We start from the raw sequence: 13,484 nt of genomic DNA on the forward strand, positions 1-13,484 counted from the left end.
CCCTGTGTGATCTACCAGCTTTCCACAGGGCCTGCGGAGCCACGGGCTGTGTTAAGATAAGCGGCGGTGGTCACAATTCTAATCGGATTTACCCGACTTCCCCCCCCCCCCCCAAGTTCATCCTGGTGGGGAGAATAATATTCAGAAGAGGGTGGTGCCAATGCAATAGATCTAACAATGATCTCGATGTTAGAGATCTCAATATTGGAGGGGATCCTCCAATGGATTAGTGGGAGAGCTGCCCTGGCCTCAACCATATGCCTGGCGTAAGAGCTTCGTCTTGCAGGCCCTGCGGAAAGTTGGTAGATCCCGCAAGGCCCTTAGCTCTTCTGGGAACTCATTCCACCAGGTTGGGGCCAGGACTGAAAAGGCTGAACAGTGCTGAACAACTGAACAGTGCAAGCTTCCTTGGGTGGTGGTGACAGCTCCACACATTGTCCGTGAGGAGAGGGGGTCAGTCTTTTGCTCCCAGCATGGATTGCTCTCTGCTGCACAGGGAGAACAGTAGGGTGGATACACTGCAAGTGCCAGCTTAGGTCTGCCCCATGGCACATGTGGACGTTACAAATCCTGTACTCCACTATACAGAGATTAACTGACTATTGTTTGGAAGTAATCCCAAAGGTCCAGCTGAAACCTGGGACCCAATCCGCAAGCCAGTCTAAGAATGAGGGCCACCACTAGTCCTTGAGAATGGGCCCAAGAGTGTGTTTAAGGCAGATACAAACATGGTGGCTTTTGATGTAGAATGGCTCCAGGTTCCCCAATCCTCATTCCCCAGCGCTGCAGAATCAGGTTCCTCCTCCAGAAACAGCATGAGCAACTGCTACTCCTTGGGCTGCTCAAGGAATCGCTCCTCTTTGGAGTCTGGAAAAAGACTACACGTGTGATGTAGAGCAGGGGTAGTCAACCTGTGGTCCTCCAGATGTCCATGGACTACAGTTCCCATGAGCCCCTGCCAGCATTTACTGGCAGGGGCTCATGGGAATTGTAGTCTATGAATATCTGGAGGATCACAGGTTGACTACCCCTGATGTCGAGCACTCATCTGCATCCTCGCCTGCCACACCGCCCAAAGTAGAACTCACAGGACTGATGGGGGGAATAGTCAACTGTGGGGGATTCCTTCTTTTTTGGCACTGGGCGAGCCTCCGCTGGGAATGGTCCCTGTGTCGTAAGAGAAGGGGTAGGCCTCCCCACTCCACGATGCATGCCCCTTACCCACACCCTATCCCTCACCTGAGGCCAACTACACATTTGCACTCTACCATTCATCTTGTTGGGTGAAATGGAAAAGGAGTTTGATCTATGGGAGAGACAGCATTCTCAAATTCTCAGTTCAGGCCTGGCAGAGAAGTAGGTGTGAGACATATAAATCAAGATTTTTTTGGAGAGGGAATAAAGTGCCTATTACAAGCCACAACCAACCCTTGCAGAAAATCAACTAGGGGATGCCTCGAGAATTGTTGGGTGTAAAAGGGAAAACCCCAAGGCAGGGGAAAACCAAAAGGTGTGATTACTCAGATAAATGACCATGGAAGGAGGGGAAAGATCCTCTCCCAAATGCCTCCCAAATTACCCCTTGACACCTATGACTGGACTTGCTGTCAGACTACGGAATGCCAAAAGGGGCAACAAGCATGCAGGTAGAAAGGAAGGAGGACTGTGGAATGGATGTCCTCCAAAGGCAGGACCACGGTCGCAAATGTTTAAAAAGGGAGACTACTCAGGAAGACCCAACCTGGTCGGAGGAGGGAATCGCAAAAGGGGATCCCAAACTTCTTCACACCCTGACACAGCAAAATCAGTGATTTATGAGTGGCTTCAAAGTGTGTCAATGGGGCGTGAGCAGTGGAAAGAGGCACAGAAAATGAAAACTTGACTGATAATGGGGATACTTTAAGTGAGATCTGGGGGAAAGAAGGGAGGGGAAATACGTGGAAGCCAAGATACTGATTTGGCTATCCAGCCGCAGCCATCTCACATACCAGAGGAAGGTGCTGGGTTTGGAACCACAGCCCTCCACCACACATGCACCCAAGTGAAGGTGAACCTTGAGGCAAAACTACATCTCAGATTCAGAAGGTTGGGAAATAGAAACCAGGATTGATTGGCAATCCTTCAACCCACTCCCAATTAGAAAGTTACAAATGGATTTGAGATTATTCTCTCCACTGAAATGCTGAAAGCCTATATGCTGATTTGGCTGTGCAATGAAAGCCAGCCAAACTGTCATCGGATGTAAAATAAGGGAAAGCACCAAGGCACAGGAAAACCAAAAGGAAGTCTCAACCTGGGTGGTGATGGTGGGGATCACCAGAGGGGATCCTAAACTGAACACATCCTGATGTGGCAGAAACAGTAATGTCTGACTGGCTTCCATGTATGTCACAGGAATGTGAGCAGGGGAAAGAGGGCGAATATCCCTACAGTTTTCTTTCAGCTATACTATCTGACACAAGCACCTTACATTCTGCTTTGCTTGCTTGCTTCACTGTGGTTTCATAGATTTCTCATTTCTTCTCTTTCTTGTTTTTCTCTCTTGTTTTTGTTGTCTCTTCTTTTTTTGGTTGGGGTGTCCTGAATCTCTCAAGCAGTACAGGATGCTGAGCAAGAAGATGTAAAAGTGGTAGCAGACTCACAAGCTCCAAAATCAACTAAAAAAACCAAGGCAGCTACAGGAGGCTGTCAATCTGGCAACAGCAGGAAGGAGAAAAAGGGGAAACATAAAGGTTAGCTGCATGCTGCTGATTTGAAAAAAAATTATAAATCTATACTGTTTAGCACATTCATGGGATTTAAAATTATAAATTCTAACAAGTAAAACTGTAAATATACCTTATAATATACATAATCTATGTACTAATAATGACGTTGGCCAGATCTGAGTGTACTTAAATAGAAACTAGTGGCTGCTGTGAGCCTGGCCACAGCAGCAGTGAAAACTGACAGGCACTGCAAGCCCAGGCACAGCAGTGGACACTGGCAGCATGGTTTTGTGGTGGGTGATGGTGGGGGTCGGAGCCCCTTCAGGCTTTGTCCACCCCCATTAAAACCTGGTTCATCTTGGGGGATCCATATCCAGCCTGTACTGAGGCAGCTGCATTGGTTACCAGTTATGGCCCAGATCAAGTTCAGGGTTTTGGTTCTGACCTTTAAGGCTCTGCCTGTCTGAGAGACCACTTATGCTCATCACAGGGCTCTTCACTCTGTTAGTGGTCCCTGGCCCCAGAGAGATACCTGGTGGAATGAGCTCCCGGGAGTGCTGAGGGTCTTAATGGAGCTGTCAAAGTTCTGCAGGGCCTGTAATATGGAGCTCTTCCACCAGGTCTTTGGTTGGGGTTGGTTTTGTTAAGATCAAATAAGTCCACTCACGCTACGCTGTTCCATCTGGCAACCCCCTTCATGGACTGTTGTGCGGAGACTGGAGGATTTTGCTTCCTACCATCTTGTGTTGGTGATTTTTATGGTTTTAAAGGGGAGCAAACCAACTATGTCATTGGAAGCTCACTTACTTTGGACACATCATGCGATCAAACTTGCTAGAGATATCATTAATGCTTAGCATGGTCAGCAGCAAAAGGAAACATGGTCGCCAAAGGATCCACTGGCTCAACACAATGAAAGCCAATACAGGGATGACCATCAACCAACTAAAAGAAGCAGTCAGAGACAGGGGCGCATGGTGAAGACTTTCCTATAGAATCGCCAAGGGTCAGACACGACTGAATGGATGACATCATCAAAGGGGATTTTATGGGGTGTTATTATGTGATCCACCTTGAGTCCAAGGAGGAAGAGGAGAGGTCACAGATTCTATTGGGAGTGGCAGAGATGATGGGGAAGGGAGCACATGCTTCCCAGTCTTGTGAATGTGCCAGTTTATTTGCCTGCCCTTCTGTGCTGTGTTTGCTGGGTCAGGGGTGCTGCATAATCAGTGCCTCCACAGGCACTGGGGAGCAGGGACCAGAGGAGGCATAGCACACCTTCCAGTCTTGGCCAGTGGCCACCCTGCTTTGGGTGATAACACCAGCAAAGCTGATTTTGATTGCTGTGTATAAAGGTGGAACATGCCAGTGCTCCTGTACTCTTAAGAATAGGAAGAGTTGAGTATGGAGAGAGAGAGCAGCTATTAGAAGTTGTAAAAGCAGAGCATGTTGAGTTGTTCTTATCTTTTTGTAGCTGGAGTGGGTAAAGAATGCTGACAGGAAACAAGCCAGGATTAAGTTGTGACAGTGCATTAGTACATAATATGGAACCGTATTTATGACTAATTGTGATTAATCTAGCTTGACAAACCATAATTCACCACAGTTAGCATATTTGCCCACACTCAGACGATCAATGAATGTGGTTAGTTAAATTAAACCATGCTTTCTCATTAGGTTTCATTATGTCAATCAATTGAGCCATTTATTGATATTATCTTTGTAAGAAAATGCTTTCCTATCCCTTTGACCTGTAATAAAGATCGAAAGGCTTTTATTGCTTGTTGGTAGATTAAAGGGTCTAGTTTTGTGGGTTTGAAAAGGAACTTTCAGGGACATGAGACTAGACAGCTGAACTACATCAGGCAAGAATCCATTTCTGCATGCACTGTCACTGGTCTTGGAGAACTAATTTGCACATCCAGTCCAGCAACCTACATAGGATTTCTTTGTTTCTGTATGCAGTAGAATTCCACATATGCAAGTGTACATGGGAGGTAAAATAAGGAACCTTTTTCTTGTGTGCAGTGAAATCCTGTATGAGTCGATTGTATGAATGGAAAAGGTATTGTGCCTGGGAAATATCAGTATTATTTTAAAAGACTGTTAGCTCCAAGCCATCATTCACAGTTCAGTTTTATATTTTGGACACTCAAATGACAATCAAAAGGAATGTTAAATATCCCTTTTAAAACCCAAATCCAATATTTTTTGTGGCAAGTACAGAACACTTTAAATCCAATGTCCATTATGATAACCTTGGTTGTTCCTAATACTTCATTACTCAGTGATCTTCCAAGGTAGGAAATACCCATGCTGCCTGGCCTTTGTTTCAGTCCATGCGGATTCTACTAATGATATATGGATCAGGATTATCTCAACCAGGGTTTTGTGAAATATATATATATATATATCTTTAACCGTTCCTATTAAATAAAAGGGTAAGGCCACCTGGGGAGGAGTTAGGGCGGGCCCTGTGCAGGATAAAAACTTGGGAGAGTGTCCATCCAGGGCCAAGCAGCCAATGGGGAGGCGCGCAAAGCGCCTTCCTATTGGCCCCTCACCAGGACAGACCAAAATTCCATTCACCCAGCCCAGTCTGGCTGCCAGTCTGCTCCTGACCACTGCAGAGAGAGGAGGTCAGTAGGGCTTCCAAGGGGGATGAGAACAGTGGCTTGGACAGGCTGTGCCAGCCCTTTTCACCCCAAGGCTGTCCTAACTGTCATGTCCAACTGCAAATTGCCTCAGAACCCTGACAGAGCTGGCAGGAGGCTGCAGAGTGCTCCCCCTCCCCCCTCCCTTCAGGCCTGCTGCGAAGGAGCCTCTGACAGGCCCTGACTGGGGAGGGGGGCTTTCCAAGAGCAATGAAGGGGAGTCTGAGGGCCTTCCTTTTGAGGGGGGGGGACTTTCCCGTTCTGCCAAACAGTTGCCTAACAGGGAGGCTACAGAAAAACCCCTTCTCACTTAAAATACTGCTCTGCCCGGAGGTTAGACACAGCCAAGCCATTTGTCTTTTTTCTTTGCATCTCTCTACAGATTTGAGGCCACTGCACAGCATTATTCTGCAGAGGAAACTGGCTCTTTTGTCTCCTGTTTCATCTGCACAACAACCCTGTGCAGTAGGCCTCAAGTCTTTCAATTCAACAACAACCCGTGTGGGAAGCCTTAAATGTTTCTTCTCTACCACAACCCTGTCCAAAGTAGCCCTTTCTGCCTGGGGATCTGATCTTTATACTCTGCAGGTGAGCTGTACTTCCAGGAGCTCTCCAGGCCACACCTGTAGGTTGGCTACCACTGGGTTGGAAATATTCCTGGAGGTTTGGAGGTGGGACTTCAAAATCATACAATGCCTCAGAGTCTAGCCTTCAAATGAGCCATTTTTGCCTGCAGTTGGTAGGGAGTGGTGCAGGAGTGTCCTTCCTGGCCTATGGGTTATGGCCAGCCCTTACCAGCAATTGTTTGTATTCTGGGGCGCAGACAGGCAGACCAGCATCAGTCCTGTGAGTCTGGAAAGTGCAGGAAGATCTAAATAAATATTTACAGCCTGAAACTGTAAATACAGAACAAGTAAATGTCTGGAGACACATAGTAAATGAAATGACTTATTGGCCTGGCAAATAACCTTGGACTGGCAAATAAAAAAACAGTATAAAAAACCTTACTAAGGTCAAGACTGCTATGCACAGACAGTCTTCCTCTTAGGGTTGCCAGCTTCCCTGTGAGGCTCGCTACCCCACCTCCCTCATGTGGAGTCTGCTATGGGGAGAGAAAGGGAAGACGATTGGAAAATGCTTTGAGACACCTGAGGCCTGCTGGGTCACTGCAACCCATTCCCAGTTCTCTCAGATCTCTCACAACCCCGCATACCTCACAGGTTGTCTATTGTGGAGAGACGAATGGAAAAGGTGTTTGTAAACCGGTTTGAGACTCCTTTGGGTAGTAAGCAATAGGGAACAAAAATCAGTTCTTCTAAGGAGCAACCATGAAAGAACCATGTGGGCACATAACATTTTACCAACAGTGAAAACATGGGAGACAGAAGGAACAGGGTGAACACCTGTGTACTGTGACTACCCCATGTGTATTAGGGCAGAGGGGCATTTCGGTGAATGTGGCCTAATTCACACAAGAAGGGAAATGACGCAGAACTGGGAGGAATTCGTTGCCATGTAATCTTCCCCTAAGAAGAGTCTCCAGTCTGATTTTCTCTTCACATATCTGAGGACATGGCTCTGGAAAGCTCATCTGTAACCACTATGCCATAATTCCCAAAGGTCAATCTGCTCCCATACTCAACGAACATTCTACACCATAGGTTCTTGACACCCATATCTCACACCCATACCCTCATTTGCCACCATGCCACCACAACCTCCCACACAACACACACATTCAACCCCATGCCCTTACAGACTGGACAACTCCTCCCCTTCCTCTTCCCACTGCCAAGCTCTAGCACCCGTTGTATTCTTGGATACAACGGGCTTTGCCCCTAGTATATACATAAATTTGTTAAACATTTATCAGGTGATATGACCATATATAAGAGTGGTAAGGCAGCAGACACGCAGTCTGAAAGCTCTGCCCATGAGGCTGGGAGTTCGATCCCAGCAGCTGGCTCAAGGTTCTCAGCCTTCCATGCTTCTGAGGTCGGTAAAATGAGTACCCAGCTTGCTGGGGGGTAAACGGTAATGACTGGGGAAGGCACTGGCAAACCACCCCGTATTGAGTCTGCCATGAAAACGCTAGAGGGCGTCACCCCAAGGGTCATCACCCAGTGCTTGCACAGGGGGGGATACCTTTACCTATGACCATATATGGTCATGTTGTCTCATCCCCCCTCCTAAAATGGTCAATGAAGGGCCTGGAGGGCATGCGAAGGAGAGGGCCCCCTGGTGGGCATGTACACAGCTATTCTTCCTAGCTATATTTTTCACGATCCTGCCACTTCTGGGGTTTCTCAAAGTCTGAAGAATGTTTCAGGGGTTTCTCAATGGTAAAAAGGTTGAGAGAGGCTGGTCTGTGGCGTGTGTTTAAAAGTGCTGAATTTGTTAAAAACATGCCTCTGATGGGCAGGTTCACAAAGTGTCATGTCTATCATGTTCCATAAAACAGGTATCCTATATGCATACTTCATATGCTATCTAAAAACCTCCGATTACCTGGAAATATTGGTTGTCATCTAATTTATGCAAACAAATGAGATTATATTGCAGTTGGCTAGAAAACAACCACCCATTTGATTTGTGAATTTGAAAAGACTATTCATTAGCTCTAACTTTGTATACAGCAGACCATACAAATGCTCATGAATGATGTTTGTGTATCTCAGTCCGGAAAGGACTGTGTTACAAATCTGTTGGGACACAGCCAAATAGTACAGGTGTTCTCCAGTCTGGCATTTTTTCTTACTGCAGTGGTAGATCTGTGTCAAAATGGCTATAGCCCCAATTAAATAAATCTAGACCTGATTAATTAGCATTTTAAAAAAATAACCCGCCTTGATTTAGTGTGTAGATGCAGGGTTTACCTAAGCAGAACTTAAGTGAAAGACCTTGTTAGAATTCAGCAGTATTTTTTATTTCAAAAATGTGCTTTCAAAGGTGAACATCTAAATGCCAAGTAATATATATATATATCCCCCCCCAGTTCTAGAAGTTTGTTAAATAATTAAATGCACAGTGGTGCTTATAAGATGAACTTGAAGAAATCATGTTTATACTTTTGCTGGTATAAATTGTTTTAACACAGTGCTCATATAGGTTTTTGTTTATTATTTTTATTTACATGTTTAAGTATGTAGCTAATATTTACAATTTGAAACTGTTTATTTATTTATTTTTATTATTCATTCATATTTTTATACCGCCCTCCCCGAAGGCTCAGAGTGGTTTACATATAACTGAAACTATACATGAAACCATACATATAATAACATTAATATTATTAATTGATAAAGTGGGTTACAATATAACATAACAGTGTATCATAACATAAGCAGTCGTAACTCGAACAGGTCCAGGAGTCTTAGTGGGTTTCTGGGGTGAGGGGAAGGGAGGGGAGGGGCAGGGGCCCTGCAGATGTTGGTTTAATAGAGCAAGTTAAAATATATAAACTTTTATGTGGCAAAAGCTGACTCCATAAGTCTGTCAAATTTAAAAGTTATTTTGATTTGGTTACAAAAAGCATGTCCAGGGATTTTAGCTTGCATTTTAATATGGCTGGAATTTTGATACTGGTATGTCATCAGGATTACTATATGGAAAGGGGCAGTGACACATGTTGGTAGACCATTCATTAAGCTGTCTTGTCCATAATGCTATCGTGTCCATAGAAGTAAGCCCTACACTTAAGAATACTTATGGCTATGAATCAGGCTGATAATATTTTTTATATGTCTTATTTCTAAAACATTATATTGTAATTTTAGGAATGAATGGAAGAATATGTAAATATGTAAGGGAAACTGTAAAATGTTAAAGTTCAGCAGAGGACTGGGCAGATACTTATCAAGGATGCTTTAGGCTGATCCTGCACTGAGCAGGGGGTTGGATTGGATAGCCTGTATGGCTCCTTCAGACTCTGTGATTCTGTGATTGTAAATGTATACATATGCAGAATAGGCATTTGCCATTATTCCAAATGTTCCCCTTATATTTAGCATTAGGAGCTGCATATGCCTCAGAAAAGGATCCTGTGTGTTTGTTTATTTGCTAACTTTTAACTTCCTTTTCTCTTCTTCCTGTAGTAGCCTATAATATAAGAAAATAACAAACTTAATTATGATCAACAGACTAAACCTCTGGAGAGGGGAGCAGAGCAAAAGATTGCAAAGTTTTTCTTTTGATGAAAACAGTCTTTCTCCCCAGGACCTCATTTCAGAAGACAGCTTTCCCTTTTAAGTTTCCAGGAGCTGAAATGGGAAAAGCAGAGTAGGTTGTAGAAGCTCAGCCTTTAACAGCAATAGTCTTTCCCCAAGGGTAAATTGGTCCTGTATGAATATAGTTTCTCTCTCCAAGGGACAAGACTCTCTGTACTGATTGAAGAAGGTGGCATTGGCCGGATTCCTTCCTATAGAATCCCTTTTCCCCACATATTGGCTCTTTTAAATTGACTGTATATATGCACATCCAAGTACTCCATGTGAAATATATTGAATTAGGTGTCATGGGAATAAAAAGTCAATGGCATACGGTATAGTGTTCTCTCCAAGCTGATACTGTTCAAAATGACCTCACTGTGGAGGCATGCTAACTGCAAACATTAAGAGATGGAGCCTACAATCTATGCGCAGAAAGGATTGAGGAGACAGGTCCACCACACCCTCCCTTTCCTCCGGCAGCACCTTGTCACTTCCAGGAGCAGATTCTAAGGGTCAGGGGCATGTGAGGGAGCATGTAGTGCCTCTTGGTTCCTAATCCTCTATGCCAGATAGCATTTGTTTACAAGAATTCCCTTGCTCTCAGCGCCTTTTCAAGGGACACAATGGGCTGCTGACAACTTTTTACTCTAGCAATTAGGAAGGTCCAACTTAACATCTGCATGTAGATGAACAGACATTGTTTTGTGATCCTATCTTACAATAGTTGCCTGGGATATAGTAATTGAATGCGAGCTAGCTATCTTGGCACAATTTGTGCTTTTGTATTATGGAAATGCATAATATTGTAAGTTTTGGAATCAGCAGAATTCTCGTGGCTGAAAATAAACAGAACACAGAATTTATTTTCATAAACACTATAGTCTCTATTAGCTTGAACCCAGTGGAGTACCTTAAAAGCAATTTACTGCACACTAAAGCAGCACATTTCTAAATGTTTTTCCTGCATTTTGTGGTTGAAAAACTCCCATTTCATAGCATGGCTGTTCCCTTTTGTGAATAATTTGCTAATTCAGCATGAAAAACAATTGAATTATACATGAGCAGTACTCAGGATTATTGTTGAAATAACTGAATTCAGGACCTTAGATGTGTAATGCTTTTCTGAGAGGTACCAGGATTTTAAAGCTGAGATCAGATCAATCTGAGAGAGATGAGCATTGGGGAAATATTAAGCTTAATGAAGCTGTACTTTTATAAAACGAAAAACAAACGGCTGCTAGATGTTGCTAATTTGTGCAGGATGATTGCTCTTTCCATGTTCTAGAGGCCAGTGTATAGCAATTCTCTTTTTGTGCAGTGCATAACAACTATCATTTAGCAGATTTAAAGAAGGGTCATTCTGACCTCGTAATGATCATATAATAGTAATCCTGATTTCTTATTTATTTTTTAGGCATCCATTTCTGTCAGCTTGAAAATGGCATTTGCAATCATTTTCAACCACAAACATTATCATGTCTGCACTGTTTGATTATAATGACATTTCTGCTCAATGGCTGATTAAATGTGCACTTGTGTCTTTCAAATCCAGTTATTCATGGGGATAAAATGGCACATTAAATTGCCCTTCAGTCCCTGAATAAGTTGACTGTGGTGATTATGATTCTGAAATAAGTTCTTTTTCTGTGTTAGTAAGTCCTTAAAATTTAAAACAGGAAAGAACAGAGAATGACAAAACTCATACAACAAGAAAAAAAACCCTTTTAAACTACTTAAATTTTAACTAAGCAAACTGTGGCCATTTTTCTGTACAATTATAAATTTACATTTTGTAGTATTAAAGGAAACTATCAAAAAGACATAAAACCTGAGTGAGGTTTTGTTATGCAGTAGTTCTCAACTCAACGTGTATATAACCAGACTAGTACACCCTGTCATTCATTCAAATATTTATTTCCAAATTTACACATTAACCTTCTGTAACTATATGTATCTGTTCAATGGCATTGTGGGTCCAGGCTTTTGATTATTTGTCTAAACTAATGGCAAATCAGATCAGTTGTGAGAGAGCCTTCTGCCTAAGGAGCCTTCCTTCTTCCAACAGAGAAGCTGGAGGAGGCTCCTTGAGCTGGAGGATATTGCAATATATGCAACACGGACAGTATGATCAGAAACAAAGGCTATCTAAAATTTGAGAGGGGTATTGAGACTGACACCGGTGAGGCCCAGGTTTAAATCCCAATCTAGCACACTGGATGACACTTTTCACTCTCAGTGGGACTAATTTATTTAATTGATTTTTATTTATTTAGCTATTTAGATAATGCCCTTCACAGCGAGCCAGTACAGGGTGGTTTCCAGTATTTAAAATCTATAAAACATACATAATGTAGATAAATTTTATCAATAATTTCACTTAGCATAATATTAAAAACCATTAAAGCAATCATGCCAGCTGATTAACCAATTGGTTCATTCTGCAGCATATTGGTTTGCGGTTTCAAGGCGGGATGTCCGTGTAGTTGGAGGCCAGTTGATGTTTCTCCACAGTTGTCAGTCAACCTCAGTGGGTCATTGTGAGAATAAAATTGGAAGGACAGAACCATACATACTAGCCTGAACCCCTTGGAGGGAGGATGGGATAAAGTCTGATAAATACAGACAAGCTTTATTGTCACTGGAATAGATTAGATAATCAAGGAGTCTAAAACTGTATCTGACTATTTACTGTATTCAGTTTTCAAATGTGGATATAGGTAACAGAGATGAATTTGGATTGGATAAAAGTCTTTTTGCTGCCTTTTTTGTCAGCGCTAAGTAAAAGCAAGATTAAAAAAAAAAGATGCCACCTTTTACTACTAAACTATCATTCTTTTTAATTAGCTCTCCAGTGTTTCTTTGAAGCATTTTGCTGCCAAGTTTTCATTAGGGATGGAAATTATGCAGGGTTTTTAGTAATGCTTTAGAATTCTAATGTGCAGATGTAACTGTACTGCATACACTAGGCTTTTGAATGTAATAAATATTATAGAAATAAGAACAATGGGTGCTATATCCATTAAGTTGAAGCGGGTATTTTTGAAGTCTTAACTGGACAGTGGAAGCAGCTGTATACTTAAGGCACATTGTTTTCCAATGTTCTGTCATTATCATGTGGAAATTCCATTCACACCCCCCCCCTGCAAGTGCTTTAAAAATAAATGCACTCACTCAAAAAGTCTTTTTCCCACAGTCTTATCTACTCATCACTCTCAGGATCCCTCACCCATGCAGCTGTTACAGCCCATGCTGCAGCTGAAGCTGACTTCTCTACTTTTTGGCTGAGCAGGCAGCAGCCATTTTCCCTTGCAGTAAATTATCCACAAAGAGGGATTACTTCATGGATTCTTCATGTGCTCAGATCTTGCCAAGATAATATTTTAAACTGGAGTTCTGAAACATTATAATATACGGCAATAGATTTTTGCCACACTGGTTAGGATAAGAACCCTGGTCTACTGGTGAATGTTTGGCAGAATATGAACCAGAAAAAGGATGTTAGCCAGAAAAAAGTTGAAAATATCTAGAGGTGCACAAAAATCAGTTGCATCAACCATTGACATCATGGCAAGTTTAAAGAACTTTTATAAATAACTATTTTATATCAAGCTTAAAAAAAATTAAATTAAGATATCCCACTCTAGATTGATTTGCGGTGCTAAATGTCAGTCTGATGTTGTATCAGTTTATGATACATTTGATGAATAGGCTCAGTCTAAATCTTTTATGTTATACTGGATACAGTATTTTTTAAAAATTGTAAGTCCCCTTCATTTCAAGTGGTTTCTAATTAGACTATTGTATGTTCAACAATTTTCTCTTTGCCTCCTTAAAGTACAAAAGTACCTCTTTCATTGAGCATGATATGGTTTAATACCATATCATGTTACATTGTAATCACAGTGGGAGATGTG

General features: G+C 42.5%; 1 protein-coding gene across 4 annotated transcripts in view; it reads left to right on the forward strand.

Annotated features, from left to right (window-relative positions):
• TUB (TUB bipartite transcription factor) overlaps positions 1 to 13,484 on the forward strand; it is a 154,655-nt gene that overhangs the window by 112,728 nt on the left and 28,443 nt on the right. For 2 of the 4 annotated variants that reach the window (XM_077321703.1, XM_077321706.1), the window contains exon 4: positions 2,595 to 2,732. The exons of 1 other annotated variant lie outside the window; for it this stretch is intronic. In XM_077321703.1, the coding sequence (XP_077177818.1) occupies positions 2,595 to 2,732 (138 nt within the window). The remainder of the gene's footprint in view (positions 1 to 2,594; positions 2,733 to 13,484) is intronic. One more of the 4 variants, XM_077321705.1, reaches the window with a different exon arrangement.

The sequence above is a fragment of the Paroedura picta genome, chromosome 2 (genome assembly GCF_049243985.1).
Source record: "Paroedura picta isolate Pp20150507F chromosome 2, Ppicta_v3.0, whole genome shotgun sequence".
In the NCBI taxonomy this organism is placed as follows: domain Eukaryota; kingdom Metazoa; phylum Chordata; class Lepidosauria; order Squamata; family Gekkonidae; genus Paroedura; species Paroedura picta.